The sequence below is a fragment of the Meriones unguiculatus genome, chromosome 17 (genome assembly GCF_030254825.1).
Source record: "Meriones unguiculatus strain TT.TT164.6M chromosome 17, Bangor_MerUng_6.1, whole genome shotgun sequence".
In the NCBI taxonomy this organism is placed as follows: Eukaryota; Metazoa; Chordata; class Mammalia; order Rodentia; family Muridae; genus Meriones; species Meriones unguiculatus.
The window spans coordinates 86,856,420-86,874,123 of NC_083364.1; the positions used below are offsets into that span (position 1 = coordinate 86,856,420).

Below are 17,704 nucleotides of genomic sequence, written 5' to 3' on the forward strand. Positions count from 1 at the left end.
CTGTTGGTTCGGTGCAGTAAGAGTTAAATCTAGATGTACAAAACTCTGCTGGGGTATGATAAAATGTTTTTTAATGTAGACTTTCTAGAAAGAATGTTCTTTTTTTTTTAATATATATTTAGTTTTGAGTTGTAACATACTAAGAACACATGATGAACAAATACTATGCTGATTGCTAGAATACAAAGAATTATTAGAAGAAATTTGGCCCTTAGCATGCTCACAGTGTAGTTGAAGAGAGGTGGGTGTCATAAAGTTTAAACTAATACAAGTAAAGCATGTCTTTAGAACCTCAAAGAAATCAAGCTGAATATTTTGAGGAATGCCAAATGGAGTTGAGGCAGTTCATGAATTCAGGGCAAGCTTAGGCTTGTGTACCACGCCCTCTCTCAGAAAAACAAAACATAGGCATCATAGTCTGAAGAAAGTGGGAGTGAGTTCATTCTGAGAGACTATGCTTCCATGAAACAGGAAACATTCAGAACAAAGCTTAGACTGGTATGGATGCAAGAGTACTTAGGATATATTGGATCAAGAGTTATCTCTGACACTGTAGAACTGTTTTACATCGTTGAAAGTGATAACTAAAAAAATGAATTGCCCATATGTCCCATAAGGCACATAGTGGCTGAGTGGAAAGAAAACAAGAGCATGTTCTTATCATTTGTACAATAGTAATACTGCCCAGATTTGCTTAGACCCAGTACTTTCTTTGGTAGTAAAATGGAAGAGAACGGTGTAAACAGTGGTAAGGGTGACAGATTGTGAACATGGAGAGAGGATATTCAAGTACTGACCTAACTTCTCAAGCTTGAGTGACGAGGGCAATAGTCTTGAAACAAATCAGTTGTATCTTCATTAATGTGTTACTGTTTGCCTGGCACTATGTTAAATTCTGGACTAATGGTGATACACAAGAACAGAGTATGCCTTTGATGATGACACAGTACTTAACCTTTATAGGACTAGCCTTAATACCTTATGCTTGCTGGGCAAGCATTTGACATCTAAACTAGATTCATAACCCTTGACAAATCTCTGAAAGTCTTTGAGGAAGTAGGGATGTCTGATAAACTCTATAATCAGTTTAGTTAAACTAGCCTTAACCTACTTTCAGGAGCACAAATGTCAGACTGGAGATGCAGATACGCTGGAGTTCATTCATACTGTGTTTGTATTTGAAGCTATAAAAGTAACAGTAGGTTTTTGAGGACAACATGGAGAAGAACACTATTTCTGGCTCTAAGACTGTTCTTGTAAGGCAGGGGAAAGAGAAAGAAAACAGGAAGGCACACAGATGCAAAGTGTAGTGGCATGCATTTTTAATTCAAGCATCTGGTGGCAGAGGTAGGCAGATCTCTGAGTTCCCAGCCAACTGGGGCTGCATAGTGAGACTCTGTCTCCAAAATGGTGCCCCAAACCAATGGCACAGCTGAAAACAGAAGGAAATACTGTAGTAACACTGCTTGAGGGAGAGTTGTAAGTGGATAAGACTCGAGATGCTTTTGAGAAAGTCAAGAATACAAAGTAGCAGCTAGTTTGGTAATCATAGAAGTATTGTTCAATTTGGGTTTAAATTACTCGAGTTAGATAAGCTGAATTATAAATTAACTACTCAGAAACAGAGAACTTGCATTAGAATTTTTTTGAGGTAATAGAGAAGAAAAGTGTTAGGAAATAAGTTATCAGACAGATGGAGAGTTAGTGGTTTGCTTTTATCACTATTCCCTCAGTAGTAAGTACTCTACAGTATTTGCATTGTATTGTGTGTTTTATTTAGACATGATTTAAGTTACAGGCATATATGCATCCTTTTTAAGCAAATACTATACTGTTTTGTAGGAGGCAGTGTCTGAGAAATTTGGTATTCCTGAGGAGTAGCAGCCTCCTGGAACCAATTCCCCACATATACCAAGGGACAGCTTTATGCAGTTCCTTATTGTGGCATGTAGGAATTTACCTTAGGCATGTGAAAGCTAGTATGGATAGTTTATTTGAGCTTTTTGACAGAAAGTTAGGAATCATCTGAGAAGGGGAAAAAGGGACATGAAAACTTAACATAACTACATGCAGTTCTTTGACTAATTTGTTGATTAATTCCAAGCAACACTGAAATATAATTAACTAGTTACAGCTACTTTAAATCTCTGAAATATTGACATACATTGGGAAATTCTCTACAGCTCATATTAATATAAACTAGTTTTCTATCTTGACAGCAGCTTAGACACTTCTTCATTCATGTGGTTATATGTGTGGATATTTTTTAGTATTGCCCTTTAATCTGAAGATGAAATTAATAACTAGTTAGAAATCTATCCAAAGAGATGGGCTATACAAAATATTAAAACAATAAAAAACTAATTCAGTGTCAAATATATATTTTCCTTAATGAGATATTAATATTAAAATGATAGTCTATGTTTGGTATTTTTAAGTATTTTTTAAAAATTATTGGTTTTGCCAAATACTAACATCTATGAACGTATGTAGATTCTTAAATATAAACATATATTCACACAGAAAGTATTAAAGATTATATCTAACTGGATGTCCAGTTCTATAGCTGTCTTCTCCATATTGGTAAACTTCTTTCTTTAGTCTTCTCTCATAAATCTGATAGCAAGAAAGAAAAGTTGCTCAGAAGCCACTTCTGTACTAGCTTTCTTGTCGTCCATCCTGCTGTCTAGTCACAACCGTGTTATACTTGACACTGCTTTTATTCATCACTTACTCATCTTGTGAATGAGACTTATCTAGCTTCTGTGTGCAACAAAGCAAGATTCTACACTTTTTCATGTTGGAGACTTGCTGGTGTGTGTGGCACAGTTTATGTGGTTTGTTTCGTTGTTTGAGGTGAAGTCTTCTTATGTTGTCAGAATGGACTTTTAACTTGTGGTCATCCAGCCTAAGCCTCCCCATTTACTGGAATTGCAAGTACCTGGCTCTCCTTTCTGTTTTACAAACTGATTTGTAACTTTCATTTAAGTTACTCCTATTGCCTTAGAACTGATCATTTGTTGTAAAACCACTAGTGCAGTTATACCGACTTTAAGGTTGCCTAAGTTGAATATTGATTTCTTTTTTGTTTGATTAGTTTCTAAGATAGTCTCACTCTAGGCCAGGGTGTCCTAGAACTCACTATGTATCCATCTTGTCCTTGTCCTTACAGCAGTCTTCCTGCTCAGCCTCCTATGTATGCTATTGTAGTTACATAGGTTTGTGTATATCAAGACTTTTTCCTACTTTGAGTAATCTGTTAGTGTTCCTCATTCTCATGTATATCTGGAAGCAGTCTCCACAAGTTTAAAGCTCTTGCCTTAGCTTTTTTTTTCCTTTGTAGTGCTGAGTCCTACATTTTCCATTAAATTTCACTTTCTTTTCAGTTTGATGACCCCATTCCATTATTATTGTCCTAGGGAACATTCAAGTTCTTGAGCACTGGGGCTTTTTCATCTGCTCTTTGTGTATGGTCTTTATCTTAGTTTGGTTATAGTGAAAATTTTTTCCTTCATCATAATTATGCATTAGTGTCTAATCACTGAATATGTATAATATTATCTTGCCATATATTAAATGAACCCCCTCCTTTTGACCCTTCTGCCTTTCTTACTGTCTGGATTCAGTACAGCCTGAAGGGAGGCATTCTCTCTTTACACTGGGGCCCTCCTGGACAGACACTTTTGGTCATACTTTCTCTTCACTGAATAAATTGGTTGTTGCCAGCTTATTGTGGCTAGCTCTTAAGAACTAGTTGAAATCTCCCCTCCAACTCTGTGACTTTGTGTCTTGGTTGCTGTGCTTGTGCATCTTGAAAAAATAAAAAAAAATGCTTCTGGCATTTCGCTATTACTTTTGAGAAAAGAGACAAAATATACTGAGCCAGTTCAGTATATTAAACCAGATGTTCTGGTATTATTGGAGGAAAACAAATCAGACTAATATTTTTCTTATCTTACTTGGTCTTGATAGTTTCTTGTAAGTTTTTAGGTAAAATGACCTTGCTTTCTTAAATATTTTAAAGGGAGGTATGGTTCATGGTAGCTTGGCTAATTGAGAGCCATCTTATGTTGTTCTGTGGTAGTATTCCAGAGCTGAGTGGCTTGCTTTCTCAGCTCTTGTTTGTTGCTGTATTCCTTCTCATATGCTCCATCCGTTCATCATCCCCCAGCCTAACTCTCCCTTCTCTCATTCCTCTCTGTTTTGGCAACAGTGGAGGTTGGATTCACAGACTCACAGCTGCTTGACAAGCATTCTACCACTGAGTTACAGCCTCAGTCCTCCTTCCCCTTTCTTTATTTTAAGACGTGGTCCCCATAAGTTCCTAGGCTGGCCTTGAACTGCAAAGCCCAGGCAGACCTCGAACCTTTGATCCTTCTGCCTCAAACTCCTAGGTATCCAGGTTTATCTGCACCATGAGGGCCAGCATCTTTTTTGTTCATTTTTTTCTTTTGTTGTTTTCTTGCTTCTCCTTTTACCTGAGCCTTCCTTGTGCACTTCCTTGCTCTCATGTTCCTTTGCTTCTCAACTTTTGTTTTCATTCCTTCCCTGTTGACCCTGTATTCAGCTGCTGCAGTATTAGGAAAACTATTCTTTAGTCTTTGTTTCTATCTTGGCTTGCTATGCTTTCAATAGCTACTTCTTGGCTGTTCTGGATTTCTGTGGTCAGAATGAATCAAGACATTTGGCTTCCCTTTGCACTCTTCTGTACAGGTTTAGAAACCTGAAGCTCTTGTAGATTTTTTTTCCTTTCTGAGATGAGAGCTGACAGTTGGACAAGCTGCCCTCAAGCCTCCTCAATAATTGAGGTTACAAGAGTGACCACACTCAATATCCTATAAAAATTGCTTTGTCTTCACCCATGTATATTATGGAATTTGTGGGAGATACTTTGTCACCTCAGTGTCTGTCTTTTTTTTTTTAAGCATCTATAGGTTTCTGGCTTTACCCTCACCCTGAGGTTTTTCTATTTTTCTGTTTGCATTCAGAGAAAATAAACTTTATTCCCATCTTCCTACACTTTCTCCCTTCTCTTCTTTGTGGCTTTCAATCCTATATGTTTTTCTTCAGTTTATTTTAACTATAAATTGTTCCTTGAAAAAAACATTCAATTTTTACTTTTTCACATATTTTCTTACTGAATAACATTCATTTATCGGGTATATGATCAGTACTATTTAAGTAGATAATCATAAAGCAAGAGTAGCAGTGCCAGAATTAACCCAGCATTAAGTGCTCCCAGATAACGTCTGCAATTAGGTGCCAGGAATATAGTAATGAAATCTTTATATATGCTGAAAATCTTTTATTTTTCTATTTGCAAATTTGGTTAGCTTGTAGAAATAAAAATAACAGACAAAATGGAATAATTTTTGTATTCTTTGTGTAGATTCAACAAATGTCTATTCAAGGCAAGCTGAAGTCAGATTTACCAGACACAGACCTCAGAGTTATGGCCTTGATGCCACTAGGGGAAAAAACTGAGTAAACAGGTAGTTAGAATGCCATATCGTAAGTGCCACCAAGGGTTTGTACAAGATAGCTAACCTTTTATTGGAAGGGATGAGGAAAGGGTGCATTGTACACAATTTGAAGACCGAGACCAGCTCCCTGGGATCCCATTGAAGTTTGTAAGACACAAAACCATACAGTGCTACAAAACACTATTTTGAGCTTAGGCAGTGTCCTCCATTATCTCCAAGATAATATACTTTAGTTGTCATTTGACCCACCAGAGAACAATTATAGTTTGTTTTTCATGATAAAATTCCAGACTAGTTGATGCAGAACCAAGTGACTCCACTGGAAACTGAGATTGAGAAACTGAGAAAGAACTGAGGAGAAAATGCAACATCAGCATAAAAGTTCTTCTTTAGGAAATTAGTTTGCTTCACTTGGGAAAAACACCTGTCTGGATTTCATTTGTGTATATATGTGTATTGAGAAATTAACTGTAAATTTCTATAAGATGGAACTAGGCTAAAGGTAATATTTTTCTTTCTAGATCCTATACAGTGGTCCACAGACCAAGTCCTGCATTGGGTGGTTTGGGTAATGAAGGAGTTCAGCATGACTGATATAGACCTCACCACACTCAACATTTCGGGAAGAGAATTATGTAGTCTCAACCAAGAAGATTTTTTTCAGCGGGTCCCTCGGGGAGAAATTCTCTGGAGTCATCTGGAGCTTCTTCGAAAATGTATAAAATTAGAGTTATTATCTATTTGCATTCTAACTAAGCTTAATTTTATTTTTTGTAACTTTGTTTTTATTTTATTAATTGTTAATAAGCAAACACTTGAGCTATAATAATTAGTATTCATTGTTATAGGTAGTATGAAAAGTTCTTTATGTATTATCTCAGTACCTATTGTTATGCCGTAAAGCATTACTTTCCTGATTTTTTAGTTTTTATGTGAAGAGACTGGGGCTGTAAGATCCCTACAGAGTATTAGACCCAGGGAATATGCAAACTAAGAATCTAAGCTAGGCTTATACCAAATTCCAAAAAATCTCTCCTTTTTTTTTTTTTTTTTTTGTTTTATGATAAGTCTTGCTATATGCCATGGTTAACATCAACTCAGGATCCTTTTGCTGCAGTTTCCCAAGTGGCTGGGATTACAGATGTGAGCCTGGCTAGAATCCAGTTCCTTAAAATCTCATATGATGCTCTTTCGTTAGCCTTTTTCATGTGTTCTAATCATTGCCTTGTCTTTTCCTAGTCATTGCCTGCATTTCTAGAAACTTTAATATCAATTGATCACAGGAGATTTCCCTCCTAGTTTCTTTTTTGTGGGCTTAGGCATTTTTAAATGCCTTTACTGGTTGTATAAATAAGATTTTAAGAGAGCCTCTGAGATTATGATTAAGGGAGGGACTATGAAGAAAACTTAGAAACCACCTGGCTGACCAAAGAGTTCAAATAAAGTTTTGGTTTAGTCCACCCCATAATTTAATAACTCCTAAGGTGTAATTAATTAATTATTAAGTAATAATTAGTTCTTTGTAAGGTCTCTGTTAAGCCATTTTACCAGCAACCCATCCCCTCAAAGTGTTTTGTATATTGCGATGCTAGCCAGACATCCATAGTTTTTTATTTGGGCAGAGTCTATTCTTTTTGTTAGAGTTATGGATGGAAATGTCATGGCTCCTACTCTGTTCTACTGGACACCTGATTTGGAAAGAGGATCATACACAGTAATTTGATGCTTAACATTTTCACCCAGGGTTCATCTCTGCTATTGAGTAAGAGATGAGCTCTGGAAAGAAGCTCTGCTTGTTTTCTCTTGAATGGACTGTAGTTGTGTTTGGCATTGTTGCTAAGAGATTGACTGTACTCATTGTCTGTGTAGGGTTATTACCAGCTTTCAGTTTTTATATATGAGTAAAGTGAATGTCTTGATTGTCATTCAGTGTCAGAGTCTCAACTGAATCATGTTCATTGAAACATTATGTTGTTTGGAATTCTTGGAACTACAACAGTAGTAGTACTTAGAATAGTCTCCACCAAAATCATGGTTTTCCCAGTCTCTCCCAGATCAACTCTTTCTTGTGCTGTTACTTTCTGATTCACCTGATGTTTTCTCAAACTGTAAACACTATTACTCATTTGCTTTTCCTTGTCAGCAGACAAGACACTTGTTTATTCTTCCTTCTCTGTACAGTAGGAGGAGTTTTCCTCAAAGACCTTCTCCTGTAGGGTTATACAGCCTCCATAAATATATCTTAGAAATTCTTGCCTCTCCACCATGGATCTTTGTCCTGCTCTAATGAGAAAATGGCATTTGGTTTTAGAATCAAAGGCTCAATTCAGCATTTATAAAACAAGTTTGATGATCCATAGGCTGACAGACTTTCTATTGTTCCTAAGTCTTCTCAGAACAGGGCTCATAAGCAGAAAGAAGAAAGGCCTGTAGCATAACTCTAAACGGACTGTTTCTAGGACAGAACTGTTACTGATCAGCATGCTGCCTACTCAGCCTTAGTGATCTCTTGTGAGGCTATCTGGAGAGAGAGGACTCCTTTTCTACCTTGATTACTACTTGGCCCATTTCCATGTAGCTCCTAAGTTACAACTTCTTTCAGAGTCTTTTATATTGGAGAAGATAAATAAATATTCCAGACATACAAATTCTTCAGCACGCTTTTGATGTGAACGTCTGTCCGCAAAGACCAAAGTCTTCAGGGAAAGAGCCGCTTCAAAGTCATACCCTTAGGTCCTGATGTGTCCTTATAACTGCTCCATGATCCCAAGGACTTTGCTTTTAAGCGTTCTGTTTTCTTGATGTGTGGCCAAAATTTGGGGGTCTTTAGAAGTATGATACTCAGGTTTACTCTATTTTCTTGGATTACCTATCATTTTCTGTGTTCTGCTTTCTGTGTTAAGAGTCCCTGAGACCCCCACCACGCTCAAGCCTCTGAGAGTCAGGGTTCTGGAGCTGAGTGTACAGGTTGCCAGCATCTGTGCTACCTAGTAAATGCTTCTAACTTGTCTTCCTTAAATTCATTTAGTGACAGATAGAATAATGTTAGTGTTAAGAGCACTTTTTGTCATTGAGACTTTCAAAAGTATGGAAAAATCTACCACAAAGCTTTAGCTGGGTGGTAGCAGCAAATGCCTTTAATTCCAGCATTCAGGAGCAGAGGTAGGCTGATCGCTGTGAGTTTGAAGCCAACCTAGTCTATAGTGTGAGTTCCAGACAGCAAGGGCTACACAGAGAAGCCCTGTCTGGAAAAACCAAAAAATAAGCAAAGCTTTAAAAGAGAACAGTTCTGAGGTAGAATGTTCAGAACTAGAGGTCTGATTTAAGCATATTAATCTTCAGTTTACTGAAACATTAACTTTTCAGTGTGCTTCTTTAAAACAGTTTCCTTTAACATTCACAACAGCCTTGTGAGGTATGTGAGATCTCATTTAGAAGTGAATTAATAACCTTGGTTTGGAATTTTACCTAAGATTGCTAAGATCTAAACCCGTATCTCTCTGAGGCTAGTCCCAAATAATTATTTAAGCCTTTAAACCTATGCGCCCCAAAGAAAATTCCATCTGGCAGATGGGTTTCAGACCTCATCTTAGTTTCCCAGCTCTTCTCAGCTCTTGTATCTCAAAATAGACCCATGCAAAGCACCTTTACTGTCTTCTTGGGATCCCAGTCTCATGACTCATTCATTCAGTCCAAGGATGATAACTGACAGGTTCAGTTTCAATAGATAGGCACAGTTATGATAGACATAGTTGTCTGAAGTGCTAGGAACTGGGATGTGTAACTGTGGGGCAGAGTACGGATAGCATTTGAGCTGGGAAAAATGACGGATTGAATGAACGATTATTTTAGAGGATTCTGTTTAGGCTTTTAGGATTATTTTAGGATTCTGTGTTAGTCAGGGTTCTCTAAGGAACAGAACTGGTAGCAAAAGTCTTTTGTTGAGCAGTATTTTAAACATGAGTAATCTGTAGGACTTAGGACTACAGTTTTACTAAAAACTTAACTTTAGGAATTTTATCCTAAGTTTCGGTTGTTGAATGTGTATCTTGTTTGTCTTACTGATTTTGGTTTTCATCATGAAGCTTTTTTTAAAGGCTGTGTTTGCTAAATTTATTTTTACTCTATTGAGAATTATATTTTTGGTTTTAAATAAAAATTAATTTTTTTGTGTTCTTCAGATGTTTTGGCAAGCCAAGAGCAGCAAATGAATGAGATAGTTACAATTGACCAGCGTGAGTATTCATTCCCATAAAATTTCCCATTTATCAGGAAGAAATGCTTTGTTATTAGATAACGTCAAGTTAAAGCTTTCACCATAAATTTCTGACTCCAGAGGACTGAGGCTTCATAACTAACCCATGTAGACCAGTAATAGAGGCCTTTGTGTTGGATTTGCTTACTTGAAAGCCTGTTTTTCCCTCTCTAAATTGAGAACTGATTATCCTCAACTATTCTCACATTTTTTTTTCTTTCTACCAGCTATGCCACCCTAAATACTGTATAGACATACTATGCATGCTTGAGGCTTGTTATTTGGATCTTTCAGTTATTGTTTAACACTTTTGAGACGTAAAGTTGTTGATACTTGCAACTCTGTTTCATTCATTTTGACTGCTAGATAGCATGTCTAAAAATGCCACAGACAACAATTAGTAAGTTTAAGACAGTATCAACTGTTTCTATTTCTCCTCTTAAAATTCCAATGAGCACTGTGTTTGTACTTAAGGTCTTATAGACAAGTATGAGTTCCTAGTAGTCTATACTTTGACCGTAGTGGAAATCATTTCTATAAAGGAGTGTATGGTAACTTTGATAATGGATATTTGCCATTTTAAGTTGCTACTTTGGAACATGGAAAACTATGCCTAAGCTGAGATTCACAAACTGCAAGAGAAACAATTTTTTCCTTTGCCTAGGTCTGAGGTCTTTTCTTGACATAATTAGAGGAGCATTAATTTTTCTAATTAAATTTTTTATATTAGTTGCAGTTTTACTCCGTATCCCAGCTGTAGCCACTTCTCTCATTCCTTCCCAATACCACCTTCCCTCCTTCATCTTCTCCCATGCCCCTCTCTAAGTCCACTGATAGGGGAGGACCTCCTCCCCTTCCATCTGACCCTAGCTTATCAGGTCTCGTCACGGCTGGCTGCAGTGTCCTCCTCTGTGGCCTAGCAAGGATGCTTCTCCATCGGGGGGAGAGGGGAGGTCAAAGAGCTAGCCATTGAGTTCCTGTCAGAGACAGTCCCTGTTCCCCTTACTAGGGAACCTACTTGGATACTGAGCTTCCATGGGCTACATCTGAGCAGGGATTCTATATTATATCCATGCATTGTCCTTGGTTGGAAAAACAGTTTCAGAAAAGACCCCTGTGCCCAGGTATATTTGATCCTTGTAGAGCAAGAAACATTAATTTTATTGATTGCATTTATCTTTACTTTCTATATTAGAAGGAAAATATGTTTTCTTTTTTTTTTTTTTTTGTCTTTTTATTATTATTATTATTATAGCTGTGCAGATTATTCCAGCATCAGTGCAGTCTGCTACACCAACTACAATTAAAGTTATAAACAGTAGTGCAAAGGCAGCTAAAGTACAAAGATCTCCAAGGATTTCAGGAGAAGATAGAAGCTCACCCGGGAACAGAACAGGTATTTTTGCATAAACTCATATTATAAAACTTGTCAAATTATATTGAAAGTATGAATATAAACTCTCTCTGGCAGTGTTTAGTTAATATTTACAAAATGAGAAGTTTGTTTTTGCCTTGGGTCAGATTGAACCAGAGGGCTTTTGTACTGTTTTTGACTTGTGTTAGCTTCTAACATGACCAATGCTTGTTCTGCTTACGGATTTAGGAAACAATGGTCAGATCCAACTGTGGCAGTTTTTGCTAGAACTTCTAACTGACAAGGATGCTCGAGACTGTATTTCTTGGGTTGGTGATGAAGGCGAATTTAAGCTAAATCAGCCTGAGTTGGTTGCACAAAAATGGGGACAACGTAAAAACAAGCCTACGATGAACTATGAGAAACTCAGCCGTGCATTACGGTAAGCATTTGTTTTTGTTTTTCTATTATCAGACTTCTCTAAAAATGTAGCTTTCTGTTCTTTATATAAACCTCCTAGGTAATGAAAATAAAACACTTCTTCTTAAGATTTTGTGTGTGTGTGTGTGTGTTTGGTGATAAAATGGTTCAGTCACCCCAAAGCCTGCCCAGCTGAGTTCCATCTATGGATCCACATGGTAGGAAAAGAGAGCCAGGTTCAGGGTCACATACACATGTACACACACAGAATAAATAGGGAATATGATTTAATTTTTTTTTTAAACTGGAAGTTTTGTGCATTATGTTTAAAAAAACTTTTAAAAGTTTTCTTAAAATTAAGGTACATAAAGCTTTTTTTTAAATTCCTGAAAGATTGTTTTATGTGATTTGAAATTCCTTAAACAAAACCAACCTGCTTAGTAAGCATAAATATTTGTATAATTTGCATTATAAAGATGCTTTACATATTAAATTGATATATATTGTATCAAATATATGAATGCTGTCTTCTATTTTTACAGTTTTATTTACAGTTTTATCCTTTTTCCTTTTTCCTCATCCAAATATCCAAAAATAGAACTTGGAATGATTTCCCTAACTACTATGCATAATGTTAAGTGGAAAGACCTGCTACCAAATGTTAGTGAGGTTAGTAATATTTCCACACTGTGGCCAGAGATGCAGAATCATGTCAGGGAAGACTGGAACCTATGGCCTGCTAAGTTACTAAATAACTTCTTTCAGTAGATCACAAACAGAAATGTCCAAATATCTACATACACACTTATAACATCCTAAATCAGAAATCTCCCATATCCATTAGCAGACAAATGAGTAAACCAATTATATGTTCAAGTATTAAAGATGAACTACTGCCACAAGTGATGATACAGTGATGTTCAGGAAAAGGTCAGGTTCAAAGGACAATATAGTAACTATATAGATACTATATGAGTGTGTTGACTTAGAATAGTTTGATAAAATAGGAAAGGTAAACTACAACATTTATGGATTGCATTTAAGGAAAAAAAAATAGAAAAGCAGTGAAGTTACTATCTCAAAGCAAGCTTGTGTTTTACCTTTTAGAGTAGGGATGGTTGGAAAGGAACAGAGAAAACTCTAGGTATTGATAGTCAGTTATTAGACCTAAGTGATACTTAATGGTGAATTGGCATTTTGAATGACTGGACTGTTAGCTTTTGTGTCTCTTTCTGTTTATATGATATAGTTCAAAATTTAAGAGGTTTTAAAAACTAATTTCACAAAGGTATGGGAGGATAGCCATGAAATTGAATGTAAGGAGAAAACAAATGCAGTGCCTGCTACTGTATGGTACCTAGTGATGCATTCACTAGATTGAAGAAAGGAAGTATTAGACAAAATTAAGGCTTGTGTGTGTGTGTTTTCTTTTACCAAAAAAATAATGATTATACTAATACCTAATTACATTCTAGAAAGGTGACACCGCTCTTTTTTTTTTCTTTTCTTTTCATTTCCCAAATCTCTACTTATCATAAACTTGTATTTTTAAGCTGCATGACAAGCAGTTTGGTGGTTTGTAAAGCTGAGATTCAAATTCTTTGCTGATGTGTAATCTGATGTACAAAGTAGCTATAAACTCAGGGGCTTTCTCCATAGAAAGTGTGGTAAACTAGCCTACTAGACTGGACCCCAGGTCTGCTCTGCAGTTGTAGACTGGGCAGCTGTGGGTTCTTTATGATGCCCTTCCTCTCTTTTCCAGTAGCCTGTTTCTTCTGACCCTTATATTAATTCTCTTAGGGACTGCTAATGGTTTAGAGAATTTCTCCAAAATTTGGGGAGCCTTTATAAATTAAATGGAAAAAATGAAGGTATATCTATAGTATATTAAAATATATCATTAGATTTTATATAAACCAAAACAAGTGGACTTTACAATAATTTGTAGCTTTTTTCTGGATTATTAACATAGCTTGTATATTATTGAGAGTTAACTATGGCAGTCATTGAATTCTAAGCACTTTATAAAGATTATCCCTTTATTCAACAATTCTGTAAGGGTAAATACTGTTTTAACCTCATTTTATAGATGAGGAATAAAGAATTACAAGAAATAGGATATTTCTGTTGCCACAAAGGCAAGAAGTCCAGGTGTGAGGCTTTGCAGCGTGGTCTCTGGCTTCTTGTTTAGGTTTTGTAGCCATTTCTAAGGCTCTTTTGTTCTGTCTTCTCTTTGGTAATTATATTGTTTTCTAAATCAGTGTTATTGCAGTTGTTAAAAAATTATTTTGAAAGTTTCATGTATAAGATTTTGGAGTAATTGGGATTTTTTGTAAGTAGTGTTCTGGAGTTTGATTTGTAATGTTAAGTACTCTGTATGATGCATGTGATGGTAATTCTGCTAGGTTTCTGTTTGTAGAAAAGTCTGAGACATAGGGAGTACAAACTCTATTCCTTACAAGGTCCTAATATGTTTTTTCTTTTTAAAGGTATTATTATGATGGGGACATGATTTGTAAAGTTCAAGGCAAGAGATTTGTGTACAAATTTGTTTGTGACTTGAAGACTCTTATTGGATACAGTGCAGCAGAACTGAACCGCTTGGTCACAGAATGTGAACAGAAGAAACTTGCAAAGATGCAGCTCCATGGAATTGCCCAGCCTGTCACAGCTGTAGCCCTGGCAGCTGCCTCTCTACAAACAGAAAAGGACAATTGAGACATAGGACCTCCTAGGAGTCTAAGGTTTTTCTTAAATATTCAGAGCAAGCTTTGCTCTGACCTTTATTACTGAATTTGAATCTTATTTCTAGACTGTACAATCTGATGCATGATTTTTTATAAATATTTCATACTCTTGTGAATTTGGATCTTTTTACTTTGAGCATATATTTTAGAAAATGTATGTTAAAGGATTACTATGATGCCTGCAGAGTGAGAGCAGGTTCATAGTGGAGTAGTTTGCTAACAGTCAGGAAAGCTAAACTGGTCAGTATTAATGTCTAGCCCTACCAAAAACAGCCAGTAGCATCTGAAGATGAAAGTAAGGAAGCATTTCCAGGAAACAGCCTGGTGTAGCCACTTCGGGAGTGTAGGTGTTTCCTCTCTGCTGCTTTACGTAGAGCCCAAAAAAGGAAAATTTCAGCTAAAGCATGTGTGCCTGTTTCATCTAATCAAGCAGAGCTAAACGTTCATATCAAATAAAATGATAATTACTAAGCTATCAGGTTATTAATTTATATATTTGCAAGTAAAAAATAAGTTAACTGGCAGAAGAGAGTGTTGAATGAGACCCAGGTTTAAAGCTGGCTTAACTCAAACCATTATTAATTGCTTTTCTGTATAGATTATTCATTATGTCAGGCCAAGGACTTAAATTATTTAGAGAGGGCTATTTAATTCAAATAAACCAGCTATTGCAAAAATTCCAAAATGATATCATTCTTTCTCTCAGATTTTAAAAAGTATACCTCAGTTAGAAAATAAAAATTTTGTTTCATTTGACTCCTTTTTTAAATTAATCTATAGTATCAGATTATTATGCAACACCATTTATATATTCGGTTCTGTGTTTCTGATAAAATGAAGACTTTAGATCAGACAAAAATGTTAAACCTTTGAAGATTTAACCTTTGAAGGAAATTACTTGTGAATAGTTATAAAAAGATATTTGACTTGACACTGTAGGAGATCTTCTTGAAATAAACTTTCCCACTTGTTTCATTTTTTTTTTCTTTTTGAATATTGCATATGTGACTAAAACTATTATATACACGGCCAGCTAACCACTTTCTACATATATGAAAACATAAATATATTCAAAAGGGAGATTATTATTTCTAAAATCTTTAAATAAAACTTATATGAAATGCCTTACTGCTTGCTAACACCAAGAAATGGCTAGAAAATTCTTTTTCTTTTTGTTTACTTTAAAGTATTATACATAAATCATGATATAAGAAACTAGCATATAGTTTTCATAATAGAAAAGGAATACCTTCCGTAGTATAAAGGGATTCCTCAGAACAGTATAAAGGGTACTTTACACACCTCTCTCATTTGTTTTTCTTTCAATTCATGCCCAAAAATGACTGTAGAAGAGCTGACTCGAGGGCAAGCACATGTGACTGCTGCCTGCTGTGCTGCCAGGATTGAGCAGTGGCTTGGCGGATAGGGACAAAAAAGAAGTTGCTTACCTCCTACATCATGACTTCCAGGATTGTGCTATCAGACTTCAACAAGTACTGTTAGTTTGTTTATATTAAGTCCTTTAAGATTATACAGTAAATACTTAAAAACAACTAAATTGTTTTTGTTGTTGTTGTTGCCAGTAGACTGGCAAATTATTAGTACGGTTTGATCAGCATGATGTGAATATTGTCCAAGTATAACAACAGTCTCTAGGCCCTGACTTCAGATAACAAAAAAGTAGCTGTAAAAACGGCTTTCCCCATCTCCTTGAAGCCTGGGGACCCGTAAGCCACTGCTTCAAAACAGGACATTTCCCTATTACATCCAGAGAATGAGAATCCTAGAGTTAGACTGTTTGGAGATACTATGTTAAAGTTCTAGACAAGAGGATAGATTTTATGTCTCATTTGTAGAAATGTATGTTTTAAAGGAAAGGAACATCCATATTTCTTCTAGGTCCCTAAAATTAAGCATTCCAAAATGCTTGCAGGCATTCTGTAGATTTTCTTTCTTTGGTAGCTTTTCTGTTAGTCATATTTTGAACAGAGTTCTCAGAGATGAGATGCTCATTTCTTTTTACTTCTTGCATCTTTCTATGCACCTTCACCCAGGAAATGAGAGGGATTTCTCCTTGACTCAAGTTTTTATTACTCTGTCTCCAGTTAGATATAAAATATTGTTGTTTTCCTTGAGGCTACATTTTGCTATCTTTTTAAAAACAACTCACGTTGTGAAAAAATTGTAGTATTATTTGCTCAGTTTCGTCATGCATTTTCATAGAATTTAAGATACAGTCAAACAAAAAATATAAGTGTTTGTTGTACCTTGCAAGTTCAAGAATAATGAAATGTTCATTTTTGTTTTAAAACAATTTTCCATGTGGTGTTTACATTAAGCTCATTTATACATGTGCTAGCCTGAAGTCTGAACGTTTGTGTTGGCATTGGAAAAGTCCACCTTGTCAGGCAGAATTGCTGTGTGGTTGATCTCCACGCAGTGAATTAACTGATTACATTCATTTTGGTGTCAGTCCATGTAAGTAAATTAGGAAAAATTATTTAACTTTTCACCTCTGATAAATGGTGATGCTCAAGTATGGTTAAAAGAGCCAAATATTTATGGCAAGTTCTGTTGTTTTCTGCATTTGCCATTTATGCTACTGCCTTTTATGAAGAACTAGTATATCTTTGGAATAGCACAAAAATGTTTTAAAATTTATAATTGTAAAACAAACCTGGGACTGACTGATCTTCAGATCTAAAGGCTATAAAAATGTTGATATTTCAATATTTCACTTATTCCCAAGAAAAACTATTCTCAGTCTTTTGTAGAAGGGAGGAGAATTTTTGCATACATTTTTACTCTTTAAATAAAGACACTTATACTATCATAATAACAATTATGTATTTCTTTGTTTTTTTGTAATTTTACATAAAACAGTTATTTTCTATTTTTACTCAGATAAAAATATTTGTGCATAAAATGTAAAAATAGTAAATGAGAAAAATAAAATTATTATACAATAAATTCTATGTTGAAAGTTTTTTGGGTTTTGTTTTCTTCTGAAAAAAAAAATTCAGATTCCTGAAGGTTTTAATTGGTTTAAAATCTTAACAGTCTGCTTCTGATAAATGTACATATGAGTCCTCTGTATTTCTTTTTACTGAAAGCCTATCAAAGTATTGATCCCCCAGAACACACACACCCCAAACTGTCAGTGTGGGGAGAACAGATTCTGCTGAACTGTAATTAGTTGGTAAGAAAAGTAGCATTTTCTCATCCACAGAAATAAGGTTTTAGGATAGGGACAGGAGAACCACTAAGGTTGAACACTTGTCAGAAAGTCAAGCTGAAGGCTGGAGAGATAGCTCAGTGGTTACTTACCGTTCTTACAGAGGACCCAAGTTTGGTAACTAAGGGATTGATACAGCCTTTTCCTGGCCACCACCAGGATCTGTATGCACGTGCAAATACCCACAGCACACATAATTGAATAATAAAA

The 17,704-nt window shown here is 35.7% G+C and overlaps 1 protein-coding gene across 5 annotated transcripts in view; it reads left to right on the forward strand.

The window, feature by feature from the left end:
* Gabpa (GA binding protein transcription factor subunit alpha) overlaps nucleotides 1-17,229 on the forward strand; it is a 28,940-nt gene extending 11,711 nt beyond the window's left edge. For 4 of the 5 annotated variants that reach the window (XM_021662834.2, XM_021662832.2, XM_021662835.2 and 1 more), the window contains exons 6-10: nucleotides 6,005-6,199; nucleotides 9,665-9,718; nucleotides 10,994-11,134; nucleotides 11,342-11,534; nucleotides 14,002-17,229. In XM_021662834.2, the coding sequence (XP_021518509.1) occupies nucleotides 6,005-6,199; nucleotides 9,665-9,718; nucleotides 10,994-11,134; nucleotides 11,342-11,534; nucleotides 14,002-14,230 (812 nt within the window). In that variant the 3' untranslated portion in view covers nucleotides 14,231-17,229. The remainder of the gene's footprint in view (nucleotides 1-6,004; nucleotides 6,200-9,664; nucleotides 9,719-10,993; nucleotides 11,135-11,341; nucleotides 11,535-14,001) is intronic. The other variant, XM_021662836.2, reaches the window with a different exon arrangement.
* Nucleotides 17,230-17,704: the final 475 nt, after the last annotated feature.